At 39.8% G+C, this 15,025-nt stretch overlaps 1 protein-coding gene across 1 annotated transcript in view; it reads right to left on the reverse strand.

The window, feature by feature from the left end:
• TIAM1 (T-cell lymphoma invasion and metastasis 1) overlaps window positions 1-15,025 on the reverse strand; it is a 127,706-nt gene that overhangs the window by 36,170 nt on the left and 76,511 nt on the right. Inside the window, exon 13 of the mRNA XM_008566503.1 lies at window positions 5,763-5,866. Within this exon, the coding sequence (XP_008564725.1) occupies window positions 5,763-5,866 (104 nt within the window). The remainder of the gene's footprint in view (window positions 1-5,762; window positions 5,867-15,025) is intronic.

Raw genomic sequence — 15,025 nt, forward strand, 5'->3', positions numbered from 1 at the left:
CAGAAATGTGTTGAGTGACTGTGCAAGAGAGCAGGAAGAACACCTTGGGTTTTTGTTTATTTTTTTTTCTTTCTTTCCTTTTTCCTCAAGTCCTGGATTATATTAGAAAATATCTTTAGCATCCCAGGAGACACCTGAAAATTCCCTTAGGTCCTCAGTCCTCCTCCCCCTTATTGTGGCTGACCTTCTTTACATCAAAATCCATCAGGACCTTCTGCATGTAGCTTAGCCATGATACAAAATGTAAGAGCTGAGCGCGGTGCTCTGCCCTGCTCCATCACTGAGTGTGAGGTGGCATCCAGGTCATTCACACAACAAGCATGGTGGCCACAAGTTCCCAGAAAGGTAGCCTCAGTGGGAAGTTCTCAACGTGCTCCTGCAAGTCAGGTTTCCTGGGTCTGAGACAAATTGCTAAGGACTCCTGTGAGGAGGAAGATAGTCAAGGTTTCTCCAGTGGGAAAAGTATAAACCTCTCCCTACCTGAGGACAGTAATTAGTCACCCTAGAAACCAAAAAGCACTTATAGGCATTTGAGAGTTTAAAATTGTTACAGGGTAGCAGAGCCCTTCCACTGTCAGGACTGAGAATTATCCAACCAACATACAGAGAAGGACAGGACAATAGAGCAAGAGGAAATGGGCCACTTTACTGAGGCCAGCTTGAAGCTCAATGTTTATAATATCGCTTTCCTCCTGTGTAAGATGAAAAGAAAGTACAAAAAGAGGGGGATGGACTTTTAAGCACACACTACCAGCTCAAGCTACCCAGCTGTTTAAGCTCTTCCTGTTATGCAACCATTAAAGGTAATTTCTACCTCTAGTTGAGTTCAGAGTTCTAAAACTGTTCTTTGAGTCTGACCGATTTAATACAACCCATAGATTTAAAAGGCCCAGAATGGCCTAAAATCTTATAGCCTTATTTAAACTTTTTCGGAGGACAAACATCACAGCAATGTACTCTGTAATTTGAGGACTATTATACACAATGGTAATCCATATAGTTTTCCTCTTGAACAAACTTCAAAGAAGAAACATCTAAGGACGAAGGCGTATTTGGGTAAATCGGGCTCACTCTGAAAGTTTAAGTTTCATTAAGTGACACAAAATTTAAAAATTGACGGTCTCTGATATTAATAATAACTATTAAAAGGTTCAACTTGATTTTATTTCTTGCCATTAACCCACTACATTTTCTCATTAGAGAGTCACTTTTACCATAGGAAAATGACCTGTTCAAACAGGTCAGTTGACATTACACCATTAACACATCCCCTGAGGCAATACTTCTCAATCCATCTCCTTCTCAAGTAAGCAGAAATAAAGAAAAAAACACCTAAACCTTTATAGAAGCAAGAGAGTTGAGCAGCATCCTTCTGGAGCTGCTTGCTGAAACTGAGGTGGGGATGGGATAGACTCACCAAGCATATAACACAAAATACACTCGAAATCTCAATAACCAAAAGGGGGGGGGGGGTTGTTTCCAGTGGCAATTAGTAAAAAAGAAATAAATACAGACTACATCTTTCTCCCATTTTAGTATGAAAATATGTGTAGGTAAATGTAAAGATTCTAGGCAAACTCAACCCCAAACCAGCTGCTGACCCCTCCACCCTCCAAAAAAAAAAAAATGCTACAAAATATATTCTTTATCAGCAAGGAGGCCCAGAGGGCAAAGGGATAAATATGGGGAAATGGGACAAGCATAATCACCATCATTTAAGTTAGAAAACAATTTAGCTGGTAAGTCATGACATAAACAAGGCTAGCAAGATAGAATTCAAACAGCAAACGCGCTCACCAGATGAAGTGTCCGATACATACAGTCACCGGACCTGTCACTGTTTTCCATCCTGGGCTTGCGCTTTATTTTCCACAGTGCAGACATCATCAGCAATATATTCTCATGGCAATTAATTCTACCACCTGACGTGTTCGGCACTAGATCCGAAGTTTCTTAAAATAGTCTGAGAGCATCGGACATCATCCAGCTCCGAAGAGAGCATCCTCTCATCTGGACATCCCATGCTGGTTCTCCCAATGAAAACCTACGGCCACATCTCAATGCAGAAAGGACAGCGACGATGCCACCTGGAGAGCAGCACCCGCCTCCCATCACTGCCTGCTGGGAGGCTGTCAAAGGCTAAACCATGGACAAGAACTCATGCTTTGATTTCACCTGGCTAAACGACAAAAGTTCCAGAAAGGAAGAGAGCTGAAACAGGCAAGAAAATAAAGCAGAGAACGCCTCCCCAGGATGCCAGCGTCTCTCCCCTGCGGCTGAGATCAGCTGACTGGCCAGCATCCTTCACTGTCCAGGAATATTAAACCTGTCCGGCTCCCACAACTTTGAAGGCATTCCTCACTGACTCAGGAGCAGGCATTAAAAATACTCCTTTTCTTTTTTTTTTTTTTTTCCTAACAGTTTATAGTTTCAACTTTTCTGCTAATGCTGTGTTACAAAAACAGACATTTCTAAGACAATAACAATATGGGTGTTTTTTTAAAAGTGGTTCTGAATGGAAATGTTTTGAAAATTATTCTAATACATTTGCTAAATGAAAAACAAAACCACAGCTGCCAGGGGGCCTGGAATGCATGACACTTGCCCAGAGCTAATTAGCATTCATTTCCAAAAACAAGAGTTTCCAATTAGAAGCAGGGAAACAAGTAGCCAGTGGTGATGAGGCTCTTTGAGGTTGTCACCCACAGTCACAAGAGGAAGGGGGCGGTTTACAAAGAGAAAAAGGCCGCCAGACTGCCACTGCAGTGTGATTGTCCCACCCCACCCCACCCCCCGTGGCTGTGACATTCCATTGCCACCACCACTCAACGACAACCACACAATTATCTACTCGCTCAACTCCGAAGGCCGCGTAGCAAAAACTGCCATTTAAAAAAATTGAAAAATGCATAAAACTCACAACATGCCTTCTCTTTGTCCTGCCCGACTGTATAAAACAGTTTATTTAGCAAGAATGATTAAGCAACAATAAAATTAACAGATCTCACCTATTCAGCTGGAATAAAAAATAATGATTTGTTTCTACTTATTAATTTACTTGTATTTCTACACCTAGCCTGGTGCATTCAGACAAGGCTAACTCATCCTCCCATATATAGACAGCTTACAACTTAAAAATTAGGGGTTTTTTTATTCTCAAGAAAAATTACACACTGATATAGGAGATGCATCAAAAAATATTTAACTTTAATCAAGAAACTTAAGATATTTGCTTTCTCTTACTTTAAATCATAAAAAAATACACCCGGAAAGATTAAGCATTAGGTAAATATTTAAATAGTTAATGACTATATATCTACGTGGCCTACAGCATCACTAGGCCTGATATTTAACACCAGAACTTAACAATCTGGCCAGAAGGTAGTTTTAGCACATCCATTAACAACACAAGGCCCAGAGCCAAAATGTACTTGATTCCTGGTTTGAGCTGTGTGATCTTCAGCAAGTCTCTTAACCTCTCTGTTCCAGTAGCCTCATCTATAAAATAGGAAAAATAATAGTATCCTTCTCAGGGGTGTTGTGAAGATGGGATGAGCTGATATAGAACTGTACCTAATGTACACAAAACACTAAATAAGCTTTACTTCTCATTTATTGTTAATACACAGTAGGAACCAGTCTCCAAGAACTGCTTGTTCAATTTTAAGGTTTTTGCTTTCAAATATCCTAAATGAGAAATTTAATTCATCAAAGGCTATTGTAGTTAACTAACTTAGGTTGCATGATAAAATATTTTATAAAGAAGATGAAATCTGAATCAAATCAAAACCAGAAAACATTTTGGGGTACAGAATTACACAGGCTCCCTACATCCAATTTAGCAAAGAGGAATATGGACCTATGATTTGAATGCAGTCTACTGTATAATCTTTAAAAACATATCCAAACGTTTTGTCAATAATTTTGAGGAAATTCTCTATGTTCTGAGAAAGTCCACTGTGAATTTCTAAAGGGAAATCCAGGAACACCATCACCTGTTCCTACATTTGACCCTCTCTGTTCCAGATGAGTTTCTGGGCCTTGTTCTCTGCAGAAGTAACCATGAAATCAGAGAGATACACAGGATCAGTCAACAAAGCCCTGGGGCCTCTTCCTCTCTACTGCCAGAACCTCATATTATAGAAGACTCTCTTTAGGACCTCATGACTCACTATATTTAAAATGGAAACAATCTCTCAAAATCCACAAGGGGGATGAGAACACTGAGCTATTACAGTGAGGTAACAATGATCCAAGTTAAAAAGTATTCAGAAATAAACAATTTAGATACAGGAAAAATAGCTGTTTCCCTAAACCGAATAAGAAATTGAAAAATAACATTTTTAGTTTCTATAATAGGATAACTTAATATATACCATTCAAAATATCTTACATCAGTATAGAAATACTTGAAGGCAACTCCATCCACCACCACCCCCACCGAAAAAAGTGGGTAAAAGTAATGTAAGGGCCACATAAATAAAAAGTAACTTTAAGCAGTTTTGTTTTGTTTTGTTTGGCTTTCTTTAAATGAAACATACATTTCCACTGATCTGCTTTTAAATTCATAACCAACAAAATAATCTCTTTTACTCTCTAAATATTAATGTTACTTTCAAATACTAAATTTTATTTTGGACCCTACTTAAGAAGACACTGAGAATGACAATCCTATGGCAGTAAAAGAGAAACAAATCTGGGTAAAAGAGAGGTGGAACACAGTCAAACACGTGCATTCAAGAATGTCCTACAGAGATATATAAGTGCAGAGGGAGACAAAACAGGAAACCTATAGAAATGTAGGTTTTAAAAATAATAGTTCTTATCTGAATAGCATATTTCTATATCGATGTGCTTTCCCATAGTTACATTTGACCTACCCAATAATGCAGTCACTGGGCAAAGGCAAAAATCACACTGATTTTGCAGATGAGAAAACAAAGGCATGATTTAAAGTTACGTGATCCTTTCTGGTTAAGTGACTGGTAAGCAAAAGAATAAGAGCTCGGTAGAGGTAATGTCGTTGTCAACAACATTATAAAAAAGATGAATCAGTATGGAAACATAATCCCAGGCAACTGCTTTCTTTGGGAAGGGGTATCTTTTGGATATAAGTAACACAGACTTTTTAAGCTGTGCTGTGTTTTGGAGACTGTGATGGAAAGAGGCTAATGACCCATGAACTCTTTATGAGGGGAATAGAAGCAGATGAATATGGACGATTTCAGCGTCTCGCATCAACATCAGAAGAAATTTCTCACAGTGCTCAGCAGAGGAACAGTCTATTTGGATTAATAATAAAAAAAATTTTTTTCTTTCCCTTTCACGTAAAAAGATGCGCACCTTTAACAAGAGCCGAACACAGATAATTCAAAAGGAGTTCATTACAGAAACCCTAAGTTACAAGCAAGCGTAGCTGATCAGTTGCACACATTTTGGATGCTGTTTCATCCACACAAATGAAAATATAAGAAAGAAATAGGATGAAATTGTGGCATTAACTGAGAGCTACAGCAGTGGCAGAAATGAAAGAAAAAGGACTTCGCTTCATTATGAATGGTTTCTGCTCTATATTCTCACACATGGGTTGGTTATCAAGGCTATAATTTGGATTCATATCCTTCTATTTAGAAACATCTCAGAAGTAAAAACACCTTGTCCCACGGAGAGACCTTCTAACCACACACAGCTGCAAAGTTGATGTCTCAGCTGTGATTCTTCAGTGGTTGCAGATACAGAATGTGAAAATGAAAACCTCTCACCTTGCTGCTGTGATCAGTCTCATCTGAGGATTCCAAGTCCGGCCCTTCCGTCTCCTCTGGGGCAGTCTCTGCACTACTGCCTCGCTCGCTGCAGAGGCCGTGTCCTGTCAGAGGAAATCAGAAGAAAACATGGGTCCACACGTGTAGCAATTGCTAAAAGCCACTCCTGTGTGAGGGGGGCATAGAGCCGAGCTCATAATGTGTACATATGTTGTGAGACCCCTCCTCCCCCAAGTACAAGCTCCATGATCTCGGCTTCATAAATGATGGTATTTACTGTTACTAATATTGTTATCATTTATATTACATTTTGATAACATCTATTTTGTAATATATGATACTTGTTATGGACTGAGAGTGTTTGTGCTCCTCCCCAAGCCCTTAACCCCCAATGTGATGGTATTTGCAGGTGGGGCTCTGGGGAGGTGATTAACTGTAGAAGAGGTCCTGAAGGTGGGGTCTCCATGATAGGATTAGTGCCATGTAAGGACAGGAAGAGACCAGAGCTCAAGCCCTCTCTCCACCATGTGAGGACACTGTGAGAAGGCAGCTGTCTGCAAGCCAGGAAGAGAGCCCTCACCAGGGAATCAAATGGGCCAGCATCCAAATGGGGGGACTTCCCAGCCCCCAAAACTGAGAAATACATGACTGTTATTTAAGCCACTCAGTCTATGGTATTTTGTTATAGCAGGCCAAACTAAGACAATAATTTACAATATATATAATAAAATGTATAATGTAAGAACATACATTTTTATATATTATAAATTAATTGATTCATAATTAGTCAATTGATTGATTTATTAATTCATTAGTTGCTAAAATAATTGAATAAATTATACTGAGTAGCAGCACAACAAAAAAAATGACTGTCCCATACCCATTACCTAAAAAATCCTATGATGTTTGTTTTTGCCAAGTGCAGCAAACTATAAACATCTAATAATACCCACTCTTCCCCCATATTCTGTGCAAAAATGCAGGTAACTTTCTTCCTTTCCTATTTACTGAGTGCCTACTACAGTGGTTCGAGACAGTGGTTCCCTGCATTGGGGAAGAGAACATTAGAATCACTTTCCTCTGGAGGGCTTCTCAAATTTACAGAGCATCCCCTGGGGATCATGTTAAATGGAGATTCTGATATAATAGGTATGGGTTTCTTACAAGCTCTGAATGAGAGTAATAATCAATACTGCAGGTTCACGGACCACACTTGGAATAAAAAGACTCCAGAACATTTAAAAACCTTCCCTAGATGAATCTCATACTCAAGCCACCACTGTCTTAGAACATGCCAGGCCCTGAATCAGGGACTATAGCACTAGCACTATACCCAGACAAGAAAGAAGGAAAGAGAAGAAATAGGAGTAGAAGAAGCTTCTTTCTGATGCTTTGGATGAAAGCTTCAGTCTGCAAAGTGGCTGCCTTACTCCAATGACACTGTTACAGCCATAAGGTGCTTGGCATCACTTTCTATTCAAATTCCAAGTTGGCAGGGAAACTTAGGGAGGAAGAAGCCTGAGCAAACCGTACACCAGGGCTGCCTCCTGCATCTCCGTCCCCTTCTCTGGGATGAAGCGTCAATTAAGTGAGTGTACCCTGCATGGCTTGGAGGTCTCTGTCTGCTTCCCCCCTCTTGCTCTGGCTCTTGGACTTCTTGCACTTCTATTCATTACTCCCTCCCTCTATAATAAGGGGGTAGCAGTCAAAGAAAGCAGCTCGGTTCACTTGGCAGACATCATCAGTGTCCCACCATCACCTCCACCAGAAACCAAAGTGATTGAATACTTCGTATGGGGGCAACAACCTAGATGCTGGGGCCAGAAAAAGAAGAGCATGAGTTGATCCCTGACGTGGAGGAACTGACAAGCTCACTCAGGGACACGACACTACAAGTGCTAAGCTCTCTCTCTGATGACAGGAACCTCAGTATGCTTGGCCCTACGTCCAGAGTGGCCAGGCTGCACGACTGGCAGGGGCACCCTTCCCACTGTAATCTGCAGAATGGAAGTCTCCAAATTGTACAAGTCACAGACTGAATAGTCAACCGTTGTGACCCTGAGTATCCCCATTGCTTCACACAGTGCCTGGAATACAGCTGATACTAATGAAATAGTGGGACAAGAGAATAAGAGGATCTTCATTTCTAACAATATTGTGGGCTAAGTGTCCTGAAAAACAACAAATAAACCCTACTTCTACAAGTTCTTAGAAATGCCGAATACAATATAACAAATATCCTTTTAAATATAGAGCCAGGCTCCAAGAAATCCCTAGAGCCCCAGATGAAGAAGTTAAGAAAGGAAACGGCAGCCTAGCGCCCACACCACAGCAGTTCTGAGTACATCCGTCAGTTCCCAAGCCCTAGGGCAGTGTTTCCCAAAGGGGGCAAGAACCTACTGGTATTAGCAGGGGGATGACTATTTTGGGACAGAATTGTGCATGTGGCACTAGACTTCCTTGCTCCTGGGAATTAAATACTATTAGGACTCCCCAGTCACTGTGACCATCAAAAATACACCCACATACTTCCCAACAGCAGCACCACGCAGCTTGGGACCCACTGCCCTGAAGCCGGCGTTTTTCACTGAAAAGCCATGAGACAGAAAACAGTTGTACTAACTGTGGGGTCAGTACAACTTGGAAAGTTAGAACTGAATCATCCACATTCATGTGTTTCCCTCAAGGGGCTATTCCCCTCAGTCTAAAAAGATGTAAAAAGACTAAAAGAAAAAAAAAGTATTCACTGACAAAAGAAAAAGAAAAGAAACCTCATCTAATTCTATCCATACTCTGGGGCAGGAGAATGGGGAGAAAGAGAGGCAGGTTTCTTCCCTGAGATTTTACCCAGAGGACTGGCCTTGTGGGACTCTGGGGTTCAAATTTACACTGCGCACCACATCCAGAAAACCCCAAGATGAAAAGCTGCCTTAAAGTCATTCTGGATTTGTATTCTAAGGGCATCTGGCAGGAGAAAAAACAAATCCATTCTGGAAGGATTCACTCTTAACAATGGTACCATATATGCCCAGAGGCAGAGCTTGATCAAATAAGAACCTATAACCCAATATTATAAAACACAGGAGGAACCACGTCACCATGAGTGAGAGGCAACAGACACAACAAGCAGCAGAACCAGAACCAGACCCCCAAAGAACAATACGGCAATTATCAGACATGGAATGTCAAATAAGTATGCTCAAAATATTCTTAAAAAAAAAAGAGAGAGAGAGAGATACTTTCAAAAAAGACAAAGTAAATTAATAGGATTTCTAGAAACAAGAACTACAACCACTGAAATTAAACACTCAGTGGGTAAGAATATAAGTTGCAAAAAAGAGAGAAGCGCAGAAGATCTATCTGAAGACATTACCTTACTATAGAACATAAATCTTCAAATGTTGAAATTATCAATATTGAATTGCATTTCCAGCTAAAATACTATTCAAAAGACTATATATAATAAAGACATCTGAGAAACAAAGAGTGAGAAAGTTTACCACCAACAACCTCACTAAAAAGAAAATTCTCTAAAGGATGTACTTCAGGTATATTTTATCCCTAGAAAGAGATCTGGTATACAAGCTGAAAAGATAAAGAGCTGATATACACATATACATGCAGTTATGTTTTAGTATATGAAACAATCCCTCACCCCCCCATAAAAAGGCATTTGGGGGTGAAAAATACAAAATAAAACTAAAACAATGGTGGGGATGATTATATTTAAAGCACTTCGTGATAATTTTATGCTTCAAGAGAGAAGTAAAAAGACTAACTTTGGTTTCTGTTATGTTAAGAATCATGTTAAAATTTTAAGAGTGACCACTAAAAAGAATAGAAATTCATTATATAAGTTGAAAGAGGAAAGTGGAATTTACAAATGCAATCTAGAAAAGGGCAGGAAAGGCAGGAAAAACATCAAGACAAATGGAGCAAAATAAGAAGATCACAGAAACAAGTCAAAATATATCATCTAGGGCTGGCCAGTTAGCTCAGTTGGTTAGAGCACAGCCTTGTAACTCCAAAGCCATGGCTTCAGACCTCCACGCTGGCCAGCTGCAAAAAAAAAAAAAAAATGTATCTTCTAAATAAATGTAAAACAGACTAAACTTAACACTTAAACTTCATGTTTAGATGAAAAAAAAAAAAAAAAATGAAAAACAGCCCTGGCTAAATGTGCTACATGCAAGCGATAGACCTACGCATAAAGAAACAGAAGATTAAAAGTAAAAGAATGGAAAAATATGTTAGGCAAATGCAAAGAAAGCTCTGTAAATGTCAGACACAATAGATTCAGTCAGGATACAGAAGACATAAACATCAGCAATTATTAAGCTTGATCCATGAATGTATTTCAAAACTATTTCCAAGAAATAAGTGAATATATATTTTTCCCAAGTATTAGCAATTTACAAATAGGGTATATATTAAGCCACAATATAAGTCTCAACCAATACTACAGAATCTTTATTCAGACCACACAGGCAGTATTTTTCTCAAAACTAAAATTTTTATGAAAGAGCAAAGGCCAATAACACCAAAGACAGTTTTAGAGAAGAAAAACAAGATTGGGGTACTTTCCCTACCAGACATCAAAACATTTTATAAAGTTACAGTAATATAAAGCAGTGCACAATTTCCAAGGAAATAGGCTAATGGAACAGACAGCCCAGAAACTGTCCCACCCGTCTATGGGAGTGTGACATGCAGCAGAGATACCACTGCAGATCAGTAGGAAAGGAACAGACAATTTGATCAATGTTATCTGGACTATAGATTACCCACATGGAAAAATATAACACGGGATCCTAACTCATACCATTCATAAAAATCAGTACCAGGCAGGTATAAACCAGAATGTGAATAGCCCAAACTGTAAATCTTTTAGAAGAAAATATAGAAGAGAATGTTTGTACTCTCAGGGGAGAAAAGGATTTCTTAAACAAGATATAAAAAGTATAAACCACATAAGATCGAAAATTAGATTTTACTAAAGTTAAACACTTTTGTTTGTCACCGCAAAAGCTTAACATATATACTGGAATGGAATACTACTCTGTCATTAAAAAAACAATGAAATTCTGCCATTTGCAGCAACATGGATGAACTTAGAGAAAATTATGTTAAGTGAAATAAGCCAGACACAGAAAAAGAAATATCACATGTCCTCACTCGTAAGTGGGAGCTAAAAAAAAAAAAAAAAACCACATAAATAAAAAAAGAAAGAAGGAAAGAAAAGTACAACAATCCCAATAATTCCTTGAACTTTCTAAAGAAGAGAACGGAATTTAGGCCACCATAGGCAGAAAGAAGGAGGGGGACAGGGGATAGTGAGAAATTGGTAAAGGGTCACAAAAAATAAATACACTGTGTAATGATAAATATAGTACTTACCCTGATTTGACCATCACATATTGCACACAAGTACTGATATTGAATTCTGTACTCCACAGATATATACAATCGATTGTTTCAATAAAAAATAAATGAGTTTTTTAAAAAACTGCAGTTAACTTATTTGTTTATTTCATAATTGTGAGAAAAATCTATTAATGATGATAGATTTATGAACTTTAGGCAAGAAACTATACCTAGAAAAGGTATCATGCCAAAAAAAAGAAAATTTTGTTTGTCAAAAGGTATCATAAATACAAAAAGACATGTCACAGACTAAGAATAGTTATCTTCAATCCATGTAACTACCAAAATTTTAATATCTGAAATATAAAAGAACTCATACAAGTCAATAACTCTAGGTATATCTGATTCTAAAGTGTATATTCTTTTTTTACCTCATTATGTCATGCTTTCTACCCTTAACTGAAGAAAATAATTAATAAAACAAGAGAGAAAGAAAAGGCAATGCAATTTGTGGCAAATAGTTTGCAAAGGGGATAGCCATGATTCCTCCTATCTCTTTAAGCACATACTTTTGTATCTATTTCCCCGCCCCATGAATTTGGGGCCTTGTGACAATTTGACCAACAGAATGTGACATAAGTGATAATATATGAATTCCAAGCCAAGGCCTCAAGTGACTTTGCAGTATCTGGTCTTGCCCAGTATCTGGGAACTCTGAGCTCACCAAAGACACCTTGAGCTAGCCTACTGAGGATAAGAGACCTCATGGAAAGGAGGCTGAGTGGAGCAATCGCCAAACATGCAGGTGAGTCCATCTTAAACCATCCAGCCCCAGTCCAGCCACCAGATGACACAGACACATGAGTGACTCCACATATGGACAGCAGAACAACCAACCAGCTGAGCTGCAGAAAAGTGAGCAAATAAAATGGTTGTTTTGGAGTGGTCTATTACTCAGCAGTAGATACCCAATAAATGGTTAGGGAGAACTTAGTAATCAAAAAAAGCCAAAAAGGCAGGAACTGACAGTTGTGCATTTCAAGAAAACTCCAGCATGGAGGAACAGGGAATCCAAGTGGGAGGGGACATGTTCTCACTCCCACACTTCAGGGCCTTCTCTGAACACCCCTGGCTTAGGAAGATTATACCACAATATTGTTGAATTTTTTTGTTTTTTTTTTTTTTTAAATCCCACACAAACAGCTTTGCAACTTCCTACTCCAGTTTCCCCTTTACTATGGAGACTTTCCCCTAACAATAGACACTGAAGGAATGATCTTGTTTGTTTCTGGACATTCCTGGCCCCATTTACTTACCAGGAAAGAACATACTAACAGACAAACAGCTCTGCTAACACTCAGATAGAGGAGAAAGCCGACAATAAGGCTCAGAGGTGGCCAAAGGAGGAGTCAGAGCAAGGGATCTGTCCATCTGTATCCCAGCATTCAGCAACTGCCTGGCACGGAGGCAGCCCCCAGAGGATAGGGAGCAGGGCTGGCTCTGAAGAGATAAAGCCCCAGAGAATGAGCGAGCACTAGGTGGGGTGAGGTCCTGAGCGGACAGGACCTGTAGGCCATCTCGAAAGCTGCTATAAATAAAATTCATTGTTGTGAACAGGTGAAATCGTTCCTTTGCCTTTTAAATTACTTCCACATCATAATAATGTTTTTGTGACTGAGAAAACTTTTGCAACTAGTACATCCCGCACACCATTAGCAGGACAGACAATGATGAGACTCGAGGCAGAACACACACATTAGTGTAAGTTTACATTCAGATTTACTTCTCGTTTACTTGGATTAGACACATTGACTTTGGCTTCATTCAAGTCCATGTGGGACTTAAATTTAGTGGAAGAAGAAAAACATCCTTGCCTTATGAGATATATTAACAATGTGTGTCCAGCAGATTCTCCAATTCAAATATTTCCAAAGAAGAACCAATTATAACATTAATTTTCTTTTAAAGGCTCTTATTAACCTGAGTTTAAATCTCTGAGGGAAAAAAATAACCAGGGGGAGAGGGGGGCAAGAAAAGGTTAGACACTGTCAATAAAGACATTTAGCTGGAATTCAATTGTTAGGCTATGATTTTATTTGCCTTGGAGTCATTTTATTGTTATATGATCATAAGAATTCCATATAAACACCCATATTATATACGATCAGCAGGAACACTCGCCCCTCCAACAAAGCTAAAAAATAAAAACAGAATTATTATAGAGCAAAGTGTGTGTGTGTGTGTGTGTGTGTGTGTGTGTGTGTGTGTGTGTGTGTGTGTAAAATAATTGGGGAAAGCTAAATATATATTATGAAAAAGAAAAAGAAAAACATTGCAATTTTAATTAGGTAGACAAATAACAACTTCCTTCCAGTCGAATTTCACACAATCTCAGTGTCTGTTTCCAATAGACAGAAATTTTTAAATCTACAAAAACCGTAGATTTAGGCCTTACTGATCTTGTCAGCTTGTTATAAAAGTCAAATGTAAGGTACATTAATGTTTGAAAATATAAAAATGGAGACTCAACCTCTGAAACAACATCTTAGTTTCACACACAGGATTTGATGGTGCCATCCATCAAATCTCACTGGAAATCAAGATGAGGCTCTGGGATCCCCTGTCCCCACCCAGCAGGGCCCACTGCAGCAGGCCATGTGTTCTGTGACAAGAAGCATGGCATGCAGACAGTTTACAAGGCACACATGGCTCCGAGTTTTATCGACAAACAAATGGAGGACCACGTGCCGCCTGGTGTCTGTGAGAGTCAGACAGTCTGAGCGCCGCACCATATTTGTTTGCAGGAAGAGAAATCTGTGCAATTCCTCTTCCTCGCGGCCCCTCCCTGCTGTCTGATTGCCTTCAGTCGTCAGAATTGAGCTCCTGACAATCTCCATGGAACATCAGACCAGAATAGAAGCTTTCACTTCACAGGAACTGGGCTCAAGCATGTTTTGCCCACACCAGCCAAACACTGCCCATGCTTGGCTCTAACAGTGCCTCTGAACCAAGGTGCCTTAAATTTTCATGACTATCACAGAGGTCTTTCCTGTTAAACAACCGCTGCTTAATCTCCTTCCTGCAGGAGGGACATCTGTACTCACTACAGCCCACAAGCTTCCACTGAGCATCAAACAAATGGGCCAGAACTTCATCGGGGAGTCTGACGATTCAAGTCCAACTTTGGCCCTAATTGTCTTTAATATGGTATGGGCTTGGTGTCGGCCATGGACACTCAGCTTTCTCCAGCTCAGCTGCAGGAATAAATCCATTTTTCAAAAAAGAAGCAGCAACTTCAGTCAGTCTTCAGAACCCTGGTGCTGGTATTGTAATACCAGGAGTTACTCACTGAGATAAACCAAGGCACCTGCTTTGCCCCACCTGGTCAACTGGAATTCGAAGGAGGATATAGCAGACCTGCATTCATCACAAAAGTAAAATAAATATGAGCCCTACTGGCAGAACTCAGAAAGAGAGAGACACAGATGTTTGAAACATGAAACGTTAGAAAGACACCCTTGATACCACTAGAACTATGACTCTTAACTTGCACAAAAGTTGGGGGTTTGCATAATTACTGAATGAAATATCTTTGTTTCAATGGTGAGTTTTAGTGATCTATGCCTTATGCCAGGCAATTCTACTTACATTTGGCAGCGGGGGTGGGGGAGGGATAGCCAACATTCAAAATTAGCATTTACCTTTCCTTCTCTTTTCCCTTGTTTCAAAAGGGGGAGGGGGGGGCCGGCCCGGTGGCGCACCGGATAAGTACGCTGCTTGGGAAGCGCGGCGGCGCTCCCACCCGAGGGTTCGGATCCCACATACAGAACGGTTCCCGCTCACTGGCTGAGCGAGGCACGGGAGCAACACCGAGGGTTGCGATCCCGTTGCCGGTCCCC

Source organism: Galeopterus variegatus, unplaced genomic scaffold (assembly GCF_000696425.1).
Source record: "Galeopterus variegatus unplaced genomic scaffold, G_variegatus-3.0.2 Scaffold248, whole genome shotgun sequence".
Lineage (NCBI taxonomy): Eukaryota > Metazoa > Chordata > Mammalia > Dermoptera > Cynocephalidae > Galeopterus > Galeopterus variegatus.